The sequence below is a fragment of the Suricata suricatta genome, chromosome 17 (genome assembly GCF_006229205.1).
Source record: "Suricata suricatta isolate VVHF042 chromosome 17, meerkat_22Aug2017_6uvM2_HiC, whole genome shotgun sequence".
Lineage (NCBI taxonomy): Eukaryota > Metazoa > Chordata > Mammalia > Carnivora > Herpestidae > Suricata > Suricata suricatta.
This window is the reverse complement of record NC_043716.1, coordinates 5492606-5511360: the sequence shown is the minus strand read 5'-3', so window position 1 is coordinate 5511360 and position 18755 is coordinate 5492606. Positions and strand designations below refer to the sequence as shown.

Below are 18755 nucleotides of genomic sequence, written 5' to 3'. Positions count from 1 at the left end.
TTGGTCTATAGGAATGCAACCAATTTCTGTACATTGATTTTGTACACTGCGCCTTTACTGAATTCATGGATCAGTTCTAGAAGGCTTCTGGTGGAGTCGGTCAGGTTTTCCATGTAGAGTATCATGTCATCTGCGAAAAGTGAAAGTTGACTTCTTATTTGCCGATTCTGATGCCTTTTATTTCCTTTTGTTGTCTGATTGCTGATGCTAGGACTTCCAGCACTGTGTGAAACAACAGTGATGAAAGTGGACACCCTTGTCGTGTTCCTGATCTGAGGGGGAAAGCTCTCAGATTTTCCCCATTGAGGATGATATTAGCTGTGGGCTTTTCATAAATTGCTTTAATCATGTTTAAGTAAGTTCCTTCTATCCCAACTTTCTCAAGGGTTTTTATTAAGGGATGTTGTATTTTATCAAATGCTTTTTCTGCATCTATTGACAGGATCATATGGTTTTTATCCTTTCTTTTGTTAATGTGATGTATCACGCATTGATGGATTTGCGAATATTGAACCAGCCCTGTAACCCAGAATGAAACCCACTTTATCATGATGGATAATTCTTTTTATGTGCTGTTGAGTTCGATTTGCTAGTATCTTGTTCAGTGTTTTTGCATCTGTATTCATCAAGGATATTGGCTTGTAGTTCTCTTTTTTTGTTGTTGTTGTGTCTGTCTGGTTTGGGAATCAAAGTGATACTTGCTTCATAGAATGAGTCTGGAAGTCTTCCTTCTATTTCTATTTTTTGGAATAACTTGAGAAGGATGGGTGTTAACTCTGCTTTAAATGCCTGGTAGAATTCCCCTGGGAATCCATCCGGCCCTGGGCTTTTATTCATTGGAAAAATTTTGATAATGCATTTGATTTCTTCACTGGTTATGGGTCTCTTCCGATTTTCTATCTCTTCCTGTTTGAATTTTGGTAGTGCATGTGTATTTAGTAATTTGTCCATTTCTTCTAGATTGTCCAGTTTGTTGGCATATAGCTTTTCATAGTAATCTCTGATGATTGCAAGGGATCAGTTGTAATAAATCCATTTTCATTCGTGATTTTGTCTATTTGGGTGTTCTCTCTTTTCTTTCTGAGGAGTCTGACTGGAGGTTTATCAATTTTGTTTATTTTTTCCAAAAAGCAACTCTTGGCTTCATTGATCTTTTCAATTTTTTTTTTTTGATTCTGTATTGTTTATTTCTGCCCTGATCTTTATCATTTCTATTCTTCTGCATTGGGGTGCTCTTGCTGCTCCCCTTCTAGTTTCTTTAGGTGCTCTGTTAGATTTTGAGTTTGCACTTTTTTTAGTTTGTTGAAATAGGCCTGGATTGCAACAAACTTTCCTCTTAGGACTGCCTTTGCTGCGTCCCAGAGAGTTTGGATTGTTGTATTTTCATTTTCATTTGTTTCCATATATTTTTTTAATCTCTTCTCTAATTGCTGATTGGCCCAGTCATTCTTCAGTAGGGTGGTTTTTAACCTCCACATTTCTGGAGGTTTTCCACAGGAAAAACTGTGGTTGATTTCAAGTTTCATAGCATTGTGATCTGAAAGTGTGCATGGTATGATCTCAATGCGTTTGTATTAATGGAGGGCTGTTTCATGACCCAGTATGTGATCTAGCTTGGAGAATGTGCCATGCGCACTCGAGAAGACGGTGAATTCCCTAGCTTCAGGATGCAGAGTTGTAAATATATCTATCAATTCCATCTGTTTCAATGTGTTGTTCAGGTCCATTGTTTCTTTAGTGACTTTCTGTTTGGTTGACTTATCCATTGTGTAAGTGGGATATTAAAGTCCCTTGCAGTTAGCACATTCTTATCAATAAAATTGTTTATGTTTGTGATTAGTTGTTTTATGTATTTGGGTGCTCCTGTATTCAGTGCATAGATGTTTATAATTGTTAGCTCTTCCTGATATAGAGACCCTGTAATTATTATATAATGTCCTTCTTCATCTCTTGTTACTGCCTTTACTTTAAAGTCCAGTTTGTCCGATATAAGGATGGCTACTCCGGCTCTCCTTTGATGTCCAGGTGTCTCCAGGTCTAAGGTGAGTCTCTTGTAGACAGCAAATAGACGGATTTTGGGTTTTTTTTAATCCATTCTGCTACTCTGTCGTTTGATTGGAGCATTCAGTCCATTTACATCCAGTATTATTATTGAAAAATGTGGGTTTGGATTCATTGTGTTCTCTGTAGAGTTCATGTTTGTATTGATGTCTCTGGTGTCTTAAATTCCTTGCTACATTTCCCTCATAGAGTCCCTTTTAGGATTTCTTGTAGGGCTAGTTTGGTAGTGATGAATTCTCTCAACTTTTGTTTATTTGGGAAAACCTTTATCTCTCCTTCTATTTTGAATGACAGGCTCATTGGATAAAGAATTCCTATTCATCAAATTGAAGATTTCCTGCCATTCCTTTCTGGCTTGCCAAGTTTCATTAGATTTGTGTGTAACCACTCTGATAGGTTTCTCTTTGTATGTTATGGCTCTTGTATCCCTAGCTGCTTTCAGAATTGTCTCTTTATTCTTATGTTTTGCCAGTTTCACTATGATATGTCATGCCAAAGGTCGGTTCAGGTTAGGTCTTTGGGAGGTCGATGTGCCTCTTGAATTTCAGTGTCTTTTTTCCCCTCAGGGAAATTTTCGGCTATAATTTGATCAAGCACCCCTTCAGGACCTTTTTTCTTCTTCCTCTTCAGGAACTCCTATGATGCAGATATTGTTCTGTTTGATTGAATCACTCAGGTCTCGAATTCTCCTTTCGTGCTCCTGTATCAATTTCTCTCTCTTTTTCTCGACTTCCTCTTTTGCTATAACTGTGTCTTCTAGTTCACCTATTCTCCTCTCTGCTTCTTCAATCTGTGCATTGGCAGCCTCCATTTTATTATGCACCTCATTAATAGCCTTTTGAAGGTCCCTAGTCTTTGTATCAATAGCTTCTCTGGTGGCTTCCATGCTCTTTTCAAGCCCAGTGATTAATTTTATGACAATTGTTCTCAATTCTTGTTCAGTTATGTTGCTTGTGTCTGTTTTGAGCAGTTCTGTAGCTGTGATTTCTTCCTGGAGTTTCTTTAGGGGAGAGTTCTTTCATTTTGGCTAGCTTTCTGTTTCTTGTCAGTATCAAAAGCTTGTTCTGCACTGTGTACCTGTTAGTATGGCTCTATTAAAGGAGGCTCTTTGTCTGTCCAGGGCCTGTCGTTTCAGGAGATGTTCTTTTAATGGGGTCTCTTGGTTTCTTTTGTTATGCCTCTGATTAATTTATTTTCCTACTCAGTGATATTTGGGATTCTCCACCATGTGTGCTTTGGCTTGTTCTTTGAGGTGGCCCTGAATAGGAAAACAGACAGGCAAACACACAAGGAACAAAAGCATGCAAACACACAGACAGATCCAGTAAGCAAGCAAACCAAAAGGGGAACGAAACAAAACAAAAGAAAAGAGAGGACAGGAAAGGAAAAAAGAAGGCAGGGGGACAGAAACAGCCAAAGATAAAAGATAGTCTGAGAGCCTAAAGCCTGCGGAGGGGAGAGAGAAGAATGAGATAAGGGAAAATTTATCTGGATGGCAAGAGTTGATCTAATCACAGCAGTGCATAAATGTTGGTCTTTCCCAGAATCCAGGGTGGGGAATGGAGAAAAGAAGGAATATGGAATATAGAAAAGATAAAAAACAAGGGGAAAAGTTAAAAAAGAAAAATAAAAAAAGGAAAAAATTACAAAAATAATAAGAAAAAACAGCTCTCCAGTGTGAATGGGTGTGGTTTGATATAGTTAGTTCGGGTCTCAGGGGCTGCTCTCTGAGGCCCCACCTTAGTGGTTGCAAGGAGAAGAATGGCAGAGCCCCCAGTTCCCCTGAGACCATGTGTTGCCAGCCACTCTTTTGTGTACGACCTCCCTGTGCCACAGATAAGTCAGATTGCTCAGAGTTTCTAAGCTCTGCCAGGTTTCTAAATCCTAGTCCACGCACTTTAATGTTGCCGCCACTGTTAAAATGATCTCTGGCAGGTGGGTGGCTTTCAGGCTGGGATTGAGTAGGGGGACTGGGGAGCCAGCTTTTCCCTGGCTCTGCCTGGAGTCGGAGCTGCTGGGCCCCCGGGAGAACGAGCCCGCTGCGGGGGACGGAGTTCTCTCCCCGGGCCCAGCGGCTACATATGTGGTGTTTGTGTCTCTGAGTGTTTCCAATCTCTCCTTCTTTTCCTCCCTGCTCTCCGCCACCCTGCGCGGCCAGTTTCTGCGGCCCTCTGGGGGCCTGAGCCGCCTCTGGGCACACAGTCCTCTGCGGCCCACCACCAAGGTTCTGGGCGCCCTCTCTCCTGGTTCCGCTTCAGCAGAGACTCCCCTCAGAGTCTCTGGTCCCAGTTTGCACTCAGGCGGCCGCGAGGGTGCTGTCAATAAGGAGTCTGTGCACGCACCTCAGTTCTTGGAGATCAGAATATTGTGGCTTTTAATTCTTCTCATTTTATAGCTATGGGCGCACGGAGACCACAGAGCCCCCTACTTCTCTGCCATCTTGCTGCCAGGTACTTTAATTTTTAAATCAACCCATCAGTCGGTAGCAGGCCGGTGTTGTCAGTGTGAGATTTTGAACGGACATATGTGATGTTGGCCTGGCAACCTCCCCCAACTCTGTGGAGGTGTAGTCGACAAACAGTAAGCTGCACATAATTCAAGTGTACGGTTTGGTATGTCTTGACACGTTTACACATATGTGACACCATGACCTCAATCAGGATGATGAACCTTGTTAAGCCCAAGGTTTCTCTTTGCCCTTTTGTCATCCCCCACTGCCCCCATTGCTGAGATCCCAAGGGTCCCGCCGAGCTGCTTTCTGTCACCTTACATTAGTTTGCATTTTCTAGAATTGTATATAAAATGGAGTCATGCCATCAGTACTATTAACTTTGTTCTCTGCATGTAATATATTTCTCTTGCTTCTTTTAATATTTTGTATGGTTTTTAACAGGTTGACTATAGTGGATGGCCTTGGAGTCATTTTCTTCATGTTTCTTGTGCTTGGGATTCATTGGGATTCTTGGATCTGTGGGTTTATGGTTTTCATCAAAGTTGTAAAGTTTTGGCCAGTATCTCTTCGAACTATCTTCTGTCTGCCTTCCTTCACTTTTCTCTCTCTTTTTTTAAATTTTTATGTCTTTATTTTATTTTTTTCAGAGAGAGAGAGAGAGAGACAGAGTGTGAGTGGGGGATGGTCAGAGAGCGAGGGAGACACGGAATCTGAAGCAGCTCCGAGCTGCCCGCACAGAGCCCGATGCAGGGCTCGATCTCATGGACCGTGAGATCATGACCTGAGCCGAAGTCAGATGCTTAACCAACTGAGCCCCCCAGGTGTCCCCCCTTCTTCACGTCTTTGCAGGCTTTGAGGATAACCCCCATGTGGACTCTGTGTGATGCTGACATGTGTACGCACGTTAGGGCTCTCCAGGTGGTCACAGAGCTTCCTGATGCTCTTCTCTCTCTCAAAAAAAAACAAAAGTCTCGTCTTTCATTTTGGATACGTTGTTTATGTGGCAGGTTCACTAATCTTCTGCTTTGTCTGGTCTGCTGTTAACCCCATCCAGGGTAGTTTTTCATCTCGAACGTCTTTTTCATCTCTAGAAGTTTGAACTGGCCTCTTCACATTTTTCACGTCTATACTTAACATGCTCGGTCTTTCCTGCATTTCTTTGAACATACAGAACATGGCTATAATGTCTGCCTTAGTCTTCTCTACTCGTCTCTCACCTGTGTCATTTTGAGTCCGTTTTGACGGATTGATTGATCTCATTGTGAGGTGTTTTCCTGCTACTTACCATGCCCAGCAACCTTTGTTGGGATGTCAGATGTGAATTTTACCTTGTTGGGTGCTGAGTATTTTGCCGTTCCTATAAAAGTTCTTTTTTTAAATGTTTATTTTATCTTTTTTATATTTTTTCTTTATTCATTTTTGAGAGACTGAGCTCGAGCAGGAGAGGAGCAGAGAGAGAGGGAGACACAGAATCCGAAGCAGGCTTCAGGCTCTGAGCTGTCAGCAGAGCCCGACGCGGGGCTTGAACTCACGAACTGTGAGATCATGACCTGAGCCGAAGTCTGATGCTTAACCAACTGAGCCACCCAGGTGCCCCAAATGTTTATTTTATTTTTATTAACATTTAAAAAATATTTTTGATAGAGAGATACAGAGTGTGAGCAGGGGGAGGGGCAAAGAAAGAGGGAGACAGAATCTTAAGCAGGCTTCAGGCTCTGAGCTGTCAGCACAGAGCCTAACGCAGGGTTTGAACCTATAAACTGTGAGATCATGACCTGGGTTGAAGTTGGACACTCAACCGATTGAGCCATCCAGGCCCTCCCCATTGTTTTTAAAAAATATTTATGAGTTGATTTCTGAGAGCAAGAGAGGGTGAGCATGTGCATGCATGAGGGAAGGGCAGAGAGAAGGGGGGAGGAGGGAGAGAATCTCAAGCAGGCTCCACACTGTCAGCATTGAGCCAGACTTGGGCCTCAAACTCCCGAACTGTGAGATCATAACTTGAGGTGAATCAAGAGTTGGACACTTACCTGACGGAGTCACTCATGTGCCCCAAGTTTGTTTATTTTGAAAGAGAGAGAGTGCATGAGCTGAGGAGAGGGGCAGAGGGAGAGAGAATCCCCAGCAGGCTCTGCACTATAAGCACAGAGCCTGACTTGGGGCTTGAACTCACAAACTGTGAGATCATGACTTGAGTTGAATCAAGAGTTGATGCTTAACCTACTGAGCCACCCAGGTGCCCCCCATAAGTGTTCTTGAACTTTGCTCTGGGGTGTGATTGAGTTACTTGGGTGTAGTTTTATGGCACCAGAGAAGTCTTTAGTCCCCGTGTTTAGCAGATAAGTGATCAGCGGCCCCTCGATTCAACAAAGAAAAGTCATTCCTAACCAATCCCAGTATCTCTGCTCTAAACTATAACAAGAGCCCTGTGCACCTGAAGGAACTTGATGTTTAGCGGATGCTTTGTTAAGTGAGGGGAATCTTAAAATAGACATAATCATTCCCCCTAATCTCCTTGATAGGTTAGGGGCCTGGTGAATAATGTGAGAATAGTGAGGTAGCATCCCTACACAGGTTCATTGTTAGAAACCAGGGGTGAGTGAGAGTGTCACACAGACTCGGGGAGACTCACCGCCCTGTGTCTTCAGATTTTGGGAGCCAAGCGCAGTGCTGGGACTTCTGGGCTGTCAGCCGCGGCAGCGCCTCGTTGACCCACAAGGTGGTGCAGTCTCCACACAAACTCCAGAGCAGTTTTGCAGCAGATGCTACAGTTCTGTCCTTCCAGATCAGGAACAAGGATGTCTCCTCCTCTTGTAAAAGTGAGGACAAGGCAGGGTAGGTGCAGTTGGTGTCCTGCCTGTAGAGGAGGGTTTTTACACATCCCTGGCTTCTTGGCTATTCCCTGAGTGGCTTAATGGCTTTGAGTGCAGGTGCGCAGTTTAGAGACACACCTGAAGCATCTTTTCTGGGTTCCAAACGAGCTGTGGTCTTCGAGGACACTGGCGGCTGCAGGGATTCTTGGCTGCCCTGAACCGAACTTGGTGGGTCCCTCTCTGGCGCCCGCGGACTGGACCCCGTGTCCCGCAGGCCAGGCGGCCGAGTGGCCACGGCTGCGCTCGGCTCGCTGCCGTCTCTGCCGGTGGCCCGGGTCTGTGTCCTCCAGGCGCCAAGTCCAGCGGCGTGGGCACAGACCCGGTCTTCTCTGGAGGTTGTTAGGGTGGCTCCCTTCACAGATAAACAAAATAAGCTCAGTTCTGCGAGCTCCTTTCAAAATCAAAAATGTTACCTTATTTTTTAATGTTTATTTTTTATTTAAAAAATTTTTAAATGTTTGTTTTTGAGAGAGCAAGCAAGAGAGAGAGACAGTGTGAGCAGGGGAGGAACAGAGAGAGAGGCAGACACAGAATCTGAAGCAGCTCCAGACTCCGAGCTGTCAGCACAGAGCCCGACGTGGGGCTCGAACCCCTGAACCATGAGATCATGACCTGAGCCGAAGTCAGATGCTTACCTGACTGAGCCCCCCAGGCGCTCTTAAAGTTTATTTATTTTGAGAGAGAGAGCGAGCAAAGGGGAGGGGCTGAGAGGGAGAGAGGGAGAGAGAATCCCAAGCAGGCTCTACTCTGTCAGCACAGAGCCTGATGTGGGGCTCGATCTCATGAACCAAGAGATCATGACCTGAGCCGGAATCAAGAGTTGGACACTCAGCTGACTGAGCCAAAGCTCAAAACTGACTGAGTTCCCTCAAAGTCGAAAATTTAAATTCAAATTCAAATAAAAAATGTGGTTATAGTTAATACTTAAGTATATCGTGAAATACATTTAAGTCACTTTTCACATTTTTGTCCTAAAAAAATCTAACACTTCGTTTTCTTTTTAAGATTTTTGCTTAGTATCTGCTGCTTGCCGACTTTCTGGTAATCATTTTTGTCCGGGCCTTTCTGCTTCCCCCTGATGTGATGCGGGGCAGACCTGACTCGGGACTGAGAAGGCTTCCCGGAGCATACCGCGTGCCGTGGGAACGTCTTTTCTTACCCGCCCTCCTCGTTTTGTCCCTGTAGCCTGGCTGGCCACATGACGGTTATGAGAGAGGGCAGAATCGCTTCATTCCCTCTGCCAACCCTGGCGATCCCGGGAGACCCAGGGTCCCGCACCGAAGATAATAACTGCTCCAGGCGCCGCCTCCGAGGAGTTCTCTCCGAGGGCTCTGTTCCCCCACGCGGCATGCGCTGAGTGCCCGCCCTGTCCCGGGCACGTCCCGGGCATCGAAGTGCAGCGGCGCGCGGGCTCCTGGGCCCTGCCCGGGGATACTTGGCAGACCGGCGACGCCGGGACCAGCAGCTGGAGCGTGCCGCCCGGGCCGGTGACAGCTGCCTTGTTTGTGTCCACCAGCGTCTGGGTGTTTACCGTAATCCAGCAGGGCCTGAGGCACACCCAGCACTTAAAATCTAGGTGTTTTCTAACCCGGGCAAGAAATACTGTCAGGGGGACTGCAGCTTTCCTCTTGGCCTCTTCCCCTGAACCACCTCCGTGATTCCTTAGATTGGCTGACGGCCAGGCGGCGGGGGCACAGGCCCGTTTTCGTCCACTGTGCTCTTGGCGGGAGGGGAAGGCTGGGTTCAGAAGCCTGCGCTGGGTCATGTCATCGCGTGTTTTGTAGGAGCAGTGGAAGCACCCGGATCCCGCCCAGGAGGAGCAGCACTGGGATGTCATGCTGGAGACCTACAGGAAGATGGTGTCCGGAGGTGAGGGTGCGGGCCGGCCCCACGGGGCATTTCCCGTGTCCGTTCGAGAGGGCTGCTCCGTGGGCGTTCTTTGGGGCTGGGAGCCGGAGATAGCAGGTTCGCGTGCCCGCAGCTGTCACGGCCGCGTTACAGCTGGTTCCTCCTTAAGCGTACGAAATTGGTGACAGTGTTCCCGAGTTAGGGTTGACGAGGGGGAGTGTCAGCTCCCGCCATCTGCTCGCTGTCACGTTGCTCCTAAGGCCTAGTTAACGACGCAGCTCAGGGCGTCTGAGTCCCTGCTCTGTGCCACTAAACCCCACTGCCCCAACCCAGCATCGGCTCGCCCAAGCTCGAGGCTTGGCGGGCAGGCCCTCCTGTCAGCTGTGACCTTCGCCATACATCCTGGTCCTGCTGTGAGTCCTGGTGTCTTAGAAGCTTCCAGAAGCCTTCTGAGAGAAGGTGTTTTTATGTGGTCCCCAGATCCTGTTTCCTCTTCACGCTCAGGTTGTGCCTTAGAAAGACCCAGCCTGGTCCCTAATTCTCCCCAGTCACCTGGGCTTCCTGTCATCCCTCTGTGTACCAGGCATTTCGAGTTCCAAGTCCGACCCAACTGATCCAGCGGAGTGTGGGGAGGAGCTGGCGGGCCGGCGCCGGCCTCTGAGGGAGACGAGCCCAAGACCCCCCTGCTCAGGTGAGCGGTCTGTCCCTGGGCCACGCCCCTCCTGACCTCCTGCCGTTGAATCGGAGAGGGGCACAAGGTCCTGAGGTCTGTGACACTAACTAGGCAGGGTCTGGTCGTCCCGTGTGAGCGCTGAGTCGGGTCCCCTCCCCTCCGTACAGGGGCTGTGGGGACGTTACGTAATCGTGGAATAGAGACCACACAGGGGACCCGCGGCCCCCGGGCTTGGCTGCCGTGACAGCCTGCTTCCTCAGGGCGAGTGAAGACTAGGACAGACCGATACCCACACAGGAGTGGAATTCCATTCTAGAAAGATTATGGAGCAACACTAGACAATAGCTCTTGGTGACTCTTGTGTGCTTTGTAATTGTTACAGTGAAGTGAATACTGAGTTAGACAAACGAACAGAAAAACACATCTGACTAATCTGCACGCACCTGACATTCAGTAAACAGCAGCGACACTGAATCCTGTAAACCCCCTATTCTGAGACAGGAGGCGGAGAAGTCTGTGAACTTGTTCTCCCGTCATGTGGCCGTCACCCTGTTTCCTGCTCTGTCTAAAGCATTGCAGGCAGGACCCCTGACTTCCACACACACCCTCACCCCTAACCTACACTTGGCCGTGGGTGGAAGATCCCAGAACTGGAGGAAGAGAAGGACCAGGGATGAGACTCGTGTAAGTCGTTCTCCCTAGTGGCACCAGCTGTGTCCCTTGGCTAACACACTACAGAGACAGCAAGCTTCAAGTGAAACACATGACTTTGATTTTAACCAGTGTGTTTATCATAATACTGTTTTCCCAAGGATTCCTTTGGAGCATTTTTCTCAAACTGCATTTCATGACCAGTCAGTGTAGTGTGAAATCTTGTTGTGGGCTGTATTCAGCATTTTAAAAAATTCAGTGATAAGATCAAATGGAGAATAGCAGAAAATATCAGGGTGGGTAGTATTTTAGGAAGTTTTTAAAAAATGTTTTATTTATTTATTTTTTGAGAGAGAGAAAGAGATGGCGTGAGCAGGGGAGGGTCAGAGAGAGAGAGAGAGACATAGAATCCAAAGCAGGCTCCAGGCTCTGAGCTGTCCGCCCAGAGCTCGACGCGGGGCTTGAACCCACAAACTGCTAGATAGTGACCTGAGCCGAAGTCAGTGCTTAACCGACTGAGCCACCCAGGTGCCCCAATACAAACATATTTCTTACTGTGGGGAGCAGACAAAAAAGTTTGAAAACACTGAGAGGTTGTTGTGGTATGATTTTTGTTTTAATAGATATTTTTTAGGGCACTCTCAGATTCACAGCAAAATTGAGTGGCAGGGACAAGGATCCTCCTTGCGGTGGGATTTTGTCTGTGATAGGGGGCTCTCCTGTCCCCACTCATCCTCTTTTTTTCCCCTCCTCCCTCCCACCTGCTGACGTGAACGAGACTGTGGGGACTCTGCACAGCCAGCTGGCCCTCAGAGGGCAACACATGCCGGTGTCATTTCCTGAAGGAGAACATGTGGGGGGAGGCCAGGGGAGCAGCCAGCGCAGGGCGGACTGGAAGGGCGTACCTGGGAGGGAGGAGCCCCTGGAAGGTCGCTGCCGGAGGCCCCGGTGCAGGGCCGAGCCCTGCGGAAACACCCGCAGGAGCAGAAAGGACTCAGACCCAGCAGTAGCCGGGGCGCGGGTCTCAGGAGGCAGCATGTATGCTGGGCGTTTGGCCACGTGGAAAAATAGCTCCTGGTTAAAGCGGGCCAGCAGGGGACCCACCTCCTAAAGCCGTGTCCTCACCGCTGACCAAACCCCGAGAGATTAAAAAACCCCACAAAGTTATTTGGGGAAATGATTCTTACGTAGTTATGGGAAAGAATACTGCACTAAAGACTCTTGAGAGGAGCGTGTTTCAACAGCATTAGACGTGTAAATGTCCAGAGTCTGGCATTTCAGTCTGCCTGGCTCAGTTGGTCCAGCAGGCAACTCGGTCTCAGGGTCATGAGTTTGAGCCCCATGTTGGGCGTGAAGCCTGTTTAAATAATAAAATTTTAAAAGTCTGTCATTTTAAAAAGGTGCAGTCATTAAAGTGTGATTGGATACAGGTATAGAAATAGACGCTCAGCCCAGCGGAACAGAAATGGGAGCCTTGGAGGGGAGGCTCGTCTAGGTAAGAATTGGACGTGAGGTGGAGAAGGAGGCCATGCAGGTCCACAGGATGAGCCGTCCTTCCGTGAACAGTCCTCCTTGGGAAGAGGGACAGGCGTAAATGTGATGAGTGTCATACACCCAAATAAGTTGGAAACAGATGAAGAAGAGATAAAATAGGAACATAATAACAAGGAAGGAAATGGGTGAATGTTTGACTCACAGTCTGGGTGGGGAAGGTTTTATTAGTATAAAAGCCACAGAAGAAAACCATTAGTGGAAAGATGAATGGACTTGAGTTTATTGGGGCGCCTGGGGGGCTCGGTCGGTTGAGCGTCTGACTTCAGCTCAGGTCATGATCTCACAGTTTGTGGGTTCAGGCCCCGCATCGGGCTCTGTGCTGACAGCTCAGAGCCTGGAGCCTGCTTCCGGTTCTGTGTCTCCCTCTCTCTCTGCACCTCCTCTGCTCACGCTCTGTCTCTCTCAAAAATAAACGAACATTAGAAAAAAAATAGACGAGAATATTTAAAACTAAGAATCCCCCACAACTTACGCATATACGTAAATGACCGTGGACAAAATTCAGGTAACTGCATTGGTGAAAAACGTTGTTCACCAACATGACAGATAAATGATTATTTGTCTTTTTAAATGTTTATTTTTGAGAGAGAGTGCTAGTAAGGGAGGGGCAGAGCGAGGGGGACTGATTATGTGAAGCGGGCTCCATGCCGACAGCAGAGCCTGCTGCGGGGCTCGGGGCTCGAGCTCACAAACCACAACATCATGACCTGAGCTGAAGTCAGACGCTCAGCTGGCTGAGCCCCCCAGGCGCTGTAAATGATTATTTTTCTTAAGATGGTGAGAGTTAGTGCAGGATAATAAGAAAAAAAACCTCTCCCAATGAAAGAATGAATAGCCGTCTTCACGAAAAATAAATGTGAAAAAAATTCCTCTTTAATAACAAAGGTGTTAAGATTTATAACAGTGAGAAACTTTTCACTAGTCTCAAAGGCCAATATTTTATTTATATATGTATTTTTAAATTTATTTTTTTAATTTACATCCAAGTTAGCATAGAGTGCAGCGATGATGTCACGAGTAGACTCCTTCCTGCCCCTCACCAATTTAGCCCATCCCCCTCCCACAACCCTTCCAGTAACCTGTTCTCCATATTTGAGTCTGTTGTGTTTTGTCCCCCTCCCTGTTTTTATATTATTGTTGCTTCCCTTCCCTGATGTCCCTCTGTTCTGTGTCTTAAGGCCCTCATATGAGTGACGTCCTATGATACTTGTCTTTTCTCTGACTGATTTCACTTAGCGTAATACCCTCTAGTTCCATCCACGTAGTTGCAAATGGCAAGATTTCATTGTTTCTGATTGCCGAGTAGTACTCCATTGTATATTTAAACCACATCTTCTTTATCCATTCATCCGTCAATGGACTTTTGGGCTCTTTCCATACTTTGGCTTTTGTTGACAGTGCTGCTATAAACACTGGGGTGCATGTGCCCCTTTGAACCCGCACCCCTGCATCCCTTGGATAAATGCCTAGTAGTACAGTTGCTGGGTCGTAGGGTAGTTCCATTTTTAGTTTTTTGAGGACCCTCCACACTGTTTTCCAGAATGGCCGCACCCATTTGCATTCCCAGTAGCAGTGCAAAAGATCTTTCTCCACATCTTCATCAACATTTGTTGTTGCCTGAGTTGTTCGTGTGAGCCATTCTGACGGGTGAGGTGGTATCTCTTTGTGGTTTTGATTTGTATTTCCCTGATGAGTGATGTTGAGCATTGTTTCATGTGTCGGTTGCCATCTGGGTGTCTTCTTTGGGGAAGTGTCTATTCCTGTCTTTTGCCCATTTCTTCACTGGATCATTTGTGTTTTGGGCGTTGAGTTTGATAAGTTTTTTATACATTTTAGATACTAACCCTTTATCTGCTATGTCGTTTGCAAATATCTTCTCCTATTCTGTCGGTTGCCTTTTAGTTTTGCTGATTGTTTCCTTTGCTGTGCAGAAGCCTTTTATTTTGCTGAGGTCCCAACAGTTTATTTTTGCTTTGGTTTCCCCTGCCTCCAGAGACGTGTTGAGTAAGAAGTTGCTGCAGCCGAGGTCAAAGAGGTTTTTTGCCTGCTTTCTCCTCCAGGATTTTGATGGCTTCCTTTCTTACATTTCATACGTTTTGAGTTTATTTTTGTGTGTGGTATAAGATGGTCCAGGTTCATTTTGCATGTCGCTGGCCAGTTTTCACAGTACCACTTGCTGAAGAGACTGTCTTTATTTCGTTGGATATTCTTCCTGCTTTGTCCAGAGGAGTTGGCCAGACTTTGTGGGTCCATTTCTGGGTTCTCTGTTCTGTTCCATTGCTCTGAGTGTCTGTTCTTGTTCCAGTTCCGTACTGTCTTGCTGATGACAGCTTTGTAATACAGCTTGAAGTCCGGGACTGTGATACCTCTGGCTTTGGTTTTGTTTTTCAGAATTGCTTTGGCTCTTCGGGGTCTTTTCTGGTTCCGTACAAATTTTAGGACTGTCTGTTCTAGCTCTGTGAAGAATGCTGGTGTTATTTTGATAGGTATTGCATTGAATATGTAGATGGCTTTGAGTAATAGTAGTATTGACATTTTAACAATATTTGTTCTTCCTATCTAGGAGCATGGAATATTTTTCCATTTGTGTGTGTCATCTTCACACATCTTCCTGGTGCTTTGTTTTTTCATTGATAATTCAATTTATTTTTTAAAATTTTAATATCACATTCAACATGGGTCTAACAAAAAACTGAACAAGCACTTTGTGAACCTCCACCATCCCCCCAAAAAGCATACTTTAAAAAAATGTAACAAGGTTAATATCAAAATTAAGCTACCTACATTATGACTATAAATGAGCCTAACTATCCTTAAGACTCTGAATTTTAGGACGTAAGGACAGCTCCCGCTCACCAGCGGTCATCACAAGGGTCGGAAGGGCCCAAGTCAATCTGCACTGAAGTATGAGCTCTGTTCAATCACGATGGAACAGCGAATTTCTTTCATAAGCTTTCCATAGTTTTCAGTGTATAGAGTTTTCAACAAAGGCCACTCCTTGAGAAGTATTCAGTACTTAAGTACTGAGCACTGGCCTTTGCTTGGCCCAGCTGCTCATACCAGGGGATGGCACAGTCCTGGAGATCAATTCGCCAGCCCGTGTCAGGAGTCTCAGTGACCGCACTCACGCCTGTTGGCATGGTAATAACACTGTAAGGAACCCAAAGTGGTCAGAAATGTGGGCAAAAACGTACGAAGAAAAATCGCAGCATTATTTAGAGTAGCAAACCCACAACAAACAGTTTCGGTGTCCAGAGTGGGAAAAATCCTTCAGTAAGTCCTGTGTTTGTTACATAATAACACGATAGGCCATTATTCAGCTTTCAGTGATATTTATAACAGTTTCTTTAGAGACAAGAGAAAGTGCCTTTGTCATCTGAGGGGGTGTGTTCTAAGACTTTGTGACTTAAGTTAGATTGAATTCTTTAGCAGATTCCTGGGACTCTAGCAGATAATTTGAAGGCACTCATGCAGGAAAGAGAAAGGTAAGTAACTTCCTTAGATCTACAGAAATAATGTACTAAAGTTGGAAATGAGTTCTTCCACCAAAATAAAAATCTTTACTATGCATATCATTTAGTGGTAGTAACCAAAAACTTAAGGTATGAGCAAAACGAAATTTTAATGGTTATCCGAGTTAGTGAAGTATAAGGAAATGTACATTCATGCCCAGACTGAGATATCCACTTAAAAAAATACTTATGTATTTTTGAGAGAGAGAGAGAGAGAGAGGGAGGGAGAGAGGGAGGGAGAGAGAGAAAGCAAGCAGGGGAGGGATGGAGAAGGGAGGCACAGAGGATCTGAAGTAGACTCCACGCTGACAGCACAGAGCCCGATGTGGGGCCTGAACTCAAGAACTGTGAGATCATGACCTGAGCTGAAGTCGGACGCTCAACTGACTGAGCCACCCAGGCGCCCTTGAGGGATCCACTTTTATGTTATGGCCTCATGCCACGGCAAAGTGACACATGAATGCATTTCATGGATCTTGGGGTTACTTGTGAATGGGAGAATCTATGTGAAATTGATAAATAGCCACCACTTACAATGTAAATGCCACAAAGCTGGGTACAGATCTGTGCATACAATATGACTTCAGTTATGTTCTCCTCCCCCGCCCCCACCAAAGAAAGCATGCATGTACATACCCAGGTAAAGATTAAACAAAGACCAGAAGGAAATACATAATCATGGTTGCTACCTCTGGGTGCTGTGATTGAGGTCGATTTGGTTTTCTTCTTTTATGTTTTTCTCTCCAAATTGCTTTTAGTGTTTTAGATGTGGTCGGGGCGCCTGGGTGGCTCAGTTGGCTAAGCCTCTGACATTGGCTCAGGTCATGATCTCACGTTTGTGGGTTCAAGCCCCACGTCCGGCTCTGTGCTGATAAGCTCAGAGCCTGGAGCCTGCTTCCAATTCTGTCTCCCCTTCTGTCTGCCCCTCCCCCTCTCATGCTCTGTCTCTCTCTGTATCGAAAATAAATAAAAAACATTTTAAAATATGCTTAAGAAAATAGATGTGGTCAGATAAAAACAGTCATTTTGCAAAGTGGCACCCAAGTGCCGTGGGTGCCCAGCGCTCAGGCCGGCTGGTGTCTTCCTCCCTCACTCCTTGACGCTTTCTGGATAGGAAGAATTCGTGTGTCCTGATGACCTTTTTCTTGGTGTAGCAGTTAGAAAACAGGGCATGCCGTTGATTGAACGATTTCAAATCTTTCTTCTTCCAGGAGACAGGCCGGAGAACGACAAAGAGAACCTGAATTTGGAAAACTGCAGGGGCCTGGAGCCTTCCGATGTCCCCTGCCATGCCCCAGGGGAGGTGCCTCCCCAGGCCTCCTTGGGTGGCCTCTTCAGTGAGGACGCACCCGGACGCTTTGCAGAAGGGGACGGTCTCTCTCAGGCCCCGGAGAACCTTCAGGGCGAGGGGTCTGCGGGCCAGCTCTCTCCTCAAGAAAGGCATTCTGGGAGACAGCGTGTGGCCAGTCCGCATCCAGAAGAACTGTCCCTGCTGTGGCTGGAGGAGGAGAGAGAGGCCTCCCCGAAGGGGCCGCCGAGGGCCCCCATGGCCCAGAAACTCCCCACCTGCAAGGAGTGTGGGAAGAGCTTTTACCGGAATTCTCAGCTCGTTTTCCACCAGAGAACCCACACCGGGGAGACGTACTTCCAGTGCCCCACCTGCAAGAAGGCCTTCCTGCGGAGCTCAGACTTCGTGAAACACCAGCGAATCCACACGGGCGAGAAGCCCTGCAGGTGCCACCACTGCGGGAAGGGCTTCAGCGACTTCTCGGGGCTGCGCCACCACGAGAAGATCCACACGGGCGAGAAGCCCTACAAGTGTCCCATCTGCGAGAAGAGTTTCATTCAGAGGTCCAACTTCACACGGCACCAGAGAGTGCACACGGGGGAGAAGCCCTACCGGTGCCCCTGCTGCAGCAGGCGCTTCAGCTGGAGCTCGAGCCTGGATAAGCATCAAAGGTCCCACCTGGGAAAGCAGCCCCTGCAGCAGCCAGCGCTCCCCTAGCCGTCTCTTAAAGGCCAGTCCTGTTCTCTCGGAGGCGGGGTGGGGGGGTGGGGGGGGTGGGTGTGTTTACGGATTCTAGAGGGGAGTCGCCTGGACATGGCTTTGGGCCTGGAGGACACCTTGGCCTCTGGGTTGGATTTCGCATTGGTTTAATTTCTTGTCTCTGCACCGGGAGAAGGACTGATCTTGCTCCTTTGGCCTGTCTCTTGTGGAGCCCTTGGGGAAAAAGTACCACTTGGAGACTCTGTTTGACAAGTGCCGTCTGGGAGGGCTTAACTGGATTGGCCGCAGCGGTGGCTCATGGGAAGGGCCTTGGACCAGCTGTGTAGGACGGGGGTTCGAAAGCGGGTCTTCCGACACAGAAGAGCCAGTGAGCTCACGCATGTTCTTTGTCATACGGGTGCAAATCCAACCTCAAGTGTCTCTTGTTCTAAATAAACAGCTACCCCCTATCTTTTTTGTGTCTGAAGTGTCCACTGTGTTCTAATCGTACCCCAGAGTGCGTTTCCTCATGGAGTGACCCTGAACGGTAGGAGAGCACTTGACCATCCGTCAGCTGAGGGGTGACGGGTACCACTAACCTGGTGCAGGCGCTGGGCGTTCGGTCTCCTCTGAGCACCCCCGCACTTGCTCACTGCCTCGACCCGCCGCGGTTTCTCCTGGCTGTCAGTTTTCCAGAGTGATCTCTGCTTCCTCACTTTGTCAGTAGATACTAGGAAGAAGTCCACAGGAATGATGGAATGTCCGTTCCGTCTGGGGGTGCGGCACATAGCCAGCCTGCTCTCTTGTCCCTTCTTCGAAGTCACACACCTCACAGTGTCCTGCTCTCCCAGAATGAGACTCCCACTGCCCGTCCTCCTGCTTGCTCCAGTCTTGCTCTTGCTGGTGAGGACCAGGAAGGACGAGGCTAACGAGGAGGGCAGGTCTGTGTCCCTGCAAACAGCCATCTGGGAGGCGCGAAAGAGCAGATTGTTGGCAAGCAATGGCAAGTGCATTACTGAGACCGAACTGAAGTTGGAATTCTTGGATTCCAGAGGGATTTTTAACCCCCTTGTCGCACAGAGGTGAGGGGATGGCCTCTTATTAGGAAGTGTGAGAACCACAGGGCAGAAAGCAGGAAAATCAT

General features: G+C 47.4%; 1 protein-coding gene across 5 annotated transcripts in view; it reads left to right on the top strand.

Moving 5' to 3' along the window:
• Positions 1 to 18085, top strand: part of ZNF18 (zinc finger protein 18) — a 35018-nt gene extending 16933 nt beyond the window's left edge. For 3 of the 5 annotated variants that reach the window (XM_029927558.1, XM_029927559.1, XM_029927557.1), the window contains exons 5-7: positions 9171 to 9255; positions 9818 to 9925; positions 16836 to 18085. In XM_029927558.1, the coding sequence (XP_029783418.1) occupies positions 9171 to 9255; positions 9818 to 9925; positions 16836 to 17629 (987 nt within the window). In that variant the 3' untranslated portion in view covers positions 17630 to 18085. The remainder of the gene's footprint in view (positions 1 to 9170; positions 9256 to 9817; positions 9926 to 16835) is intronic. The other 2 variants (XM_029927560.1, XM_029927561.1) reach the window with 2 other exon arrangements.
• The last annotated feature ends 670 nt before the right edge of the window (positions 18086 to 18755 follow it).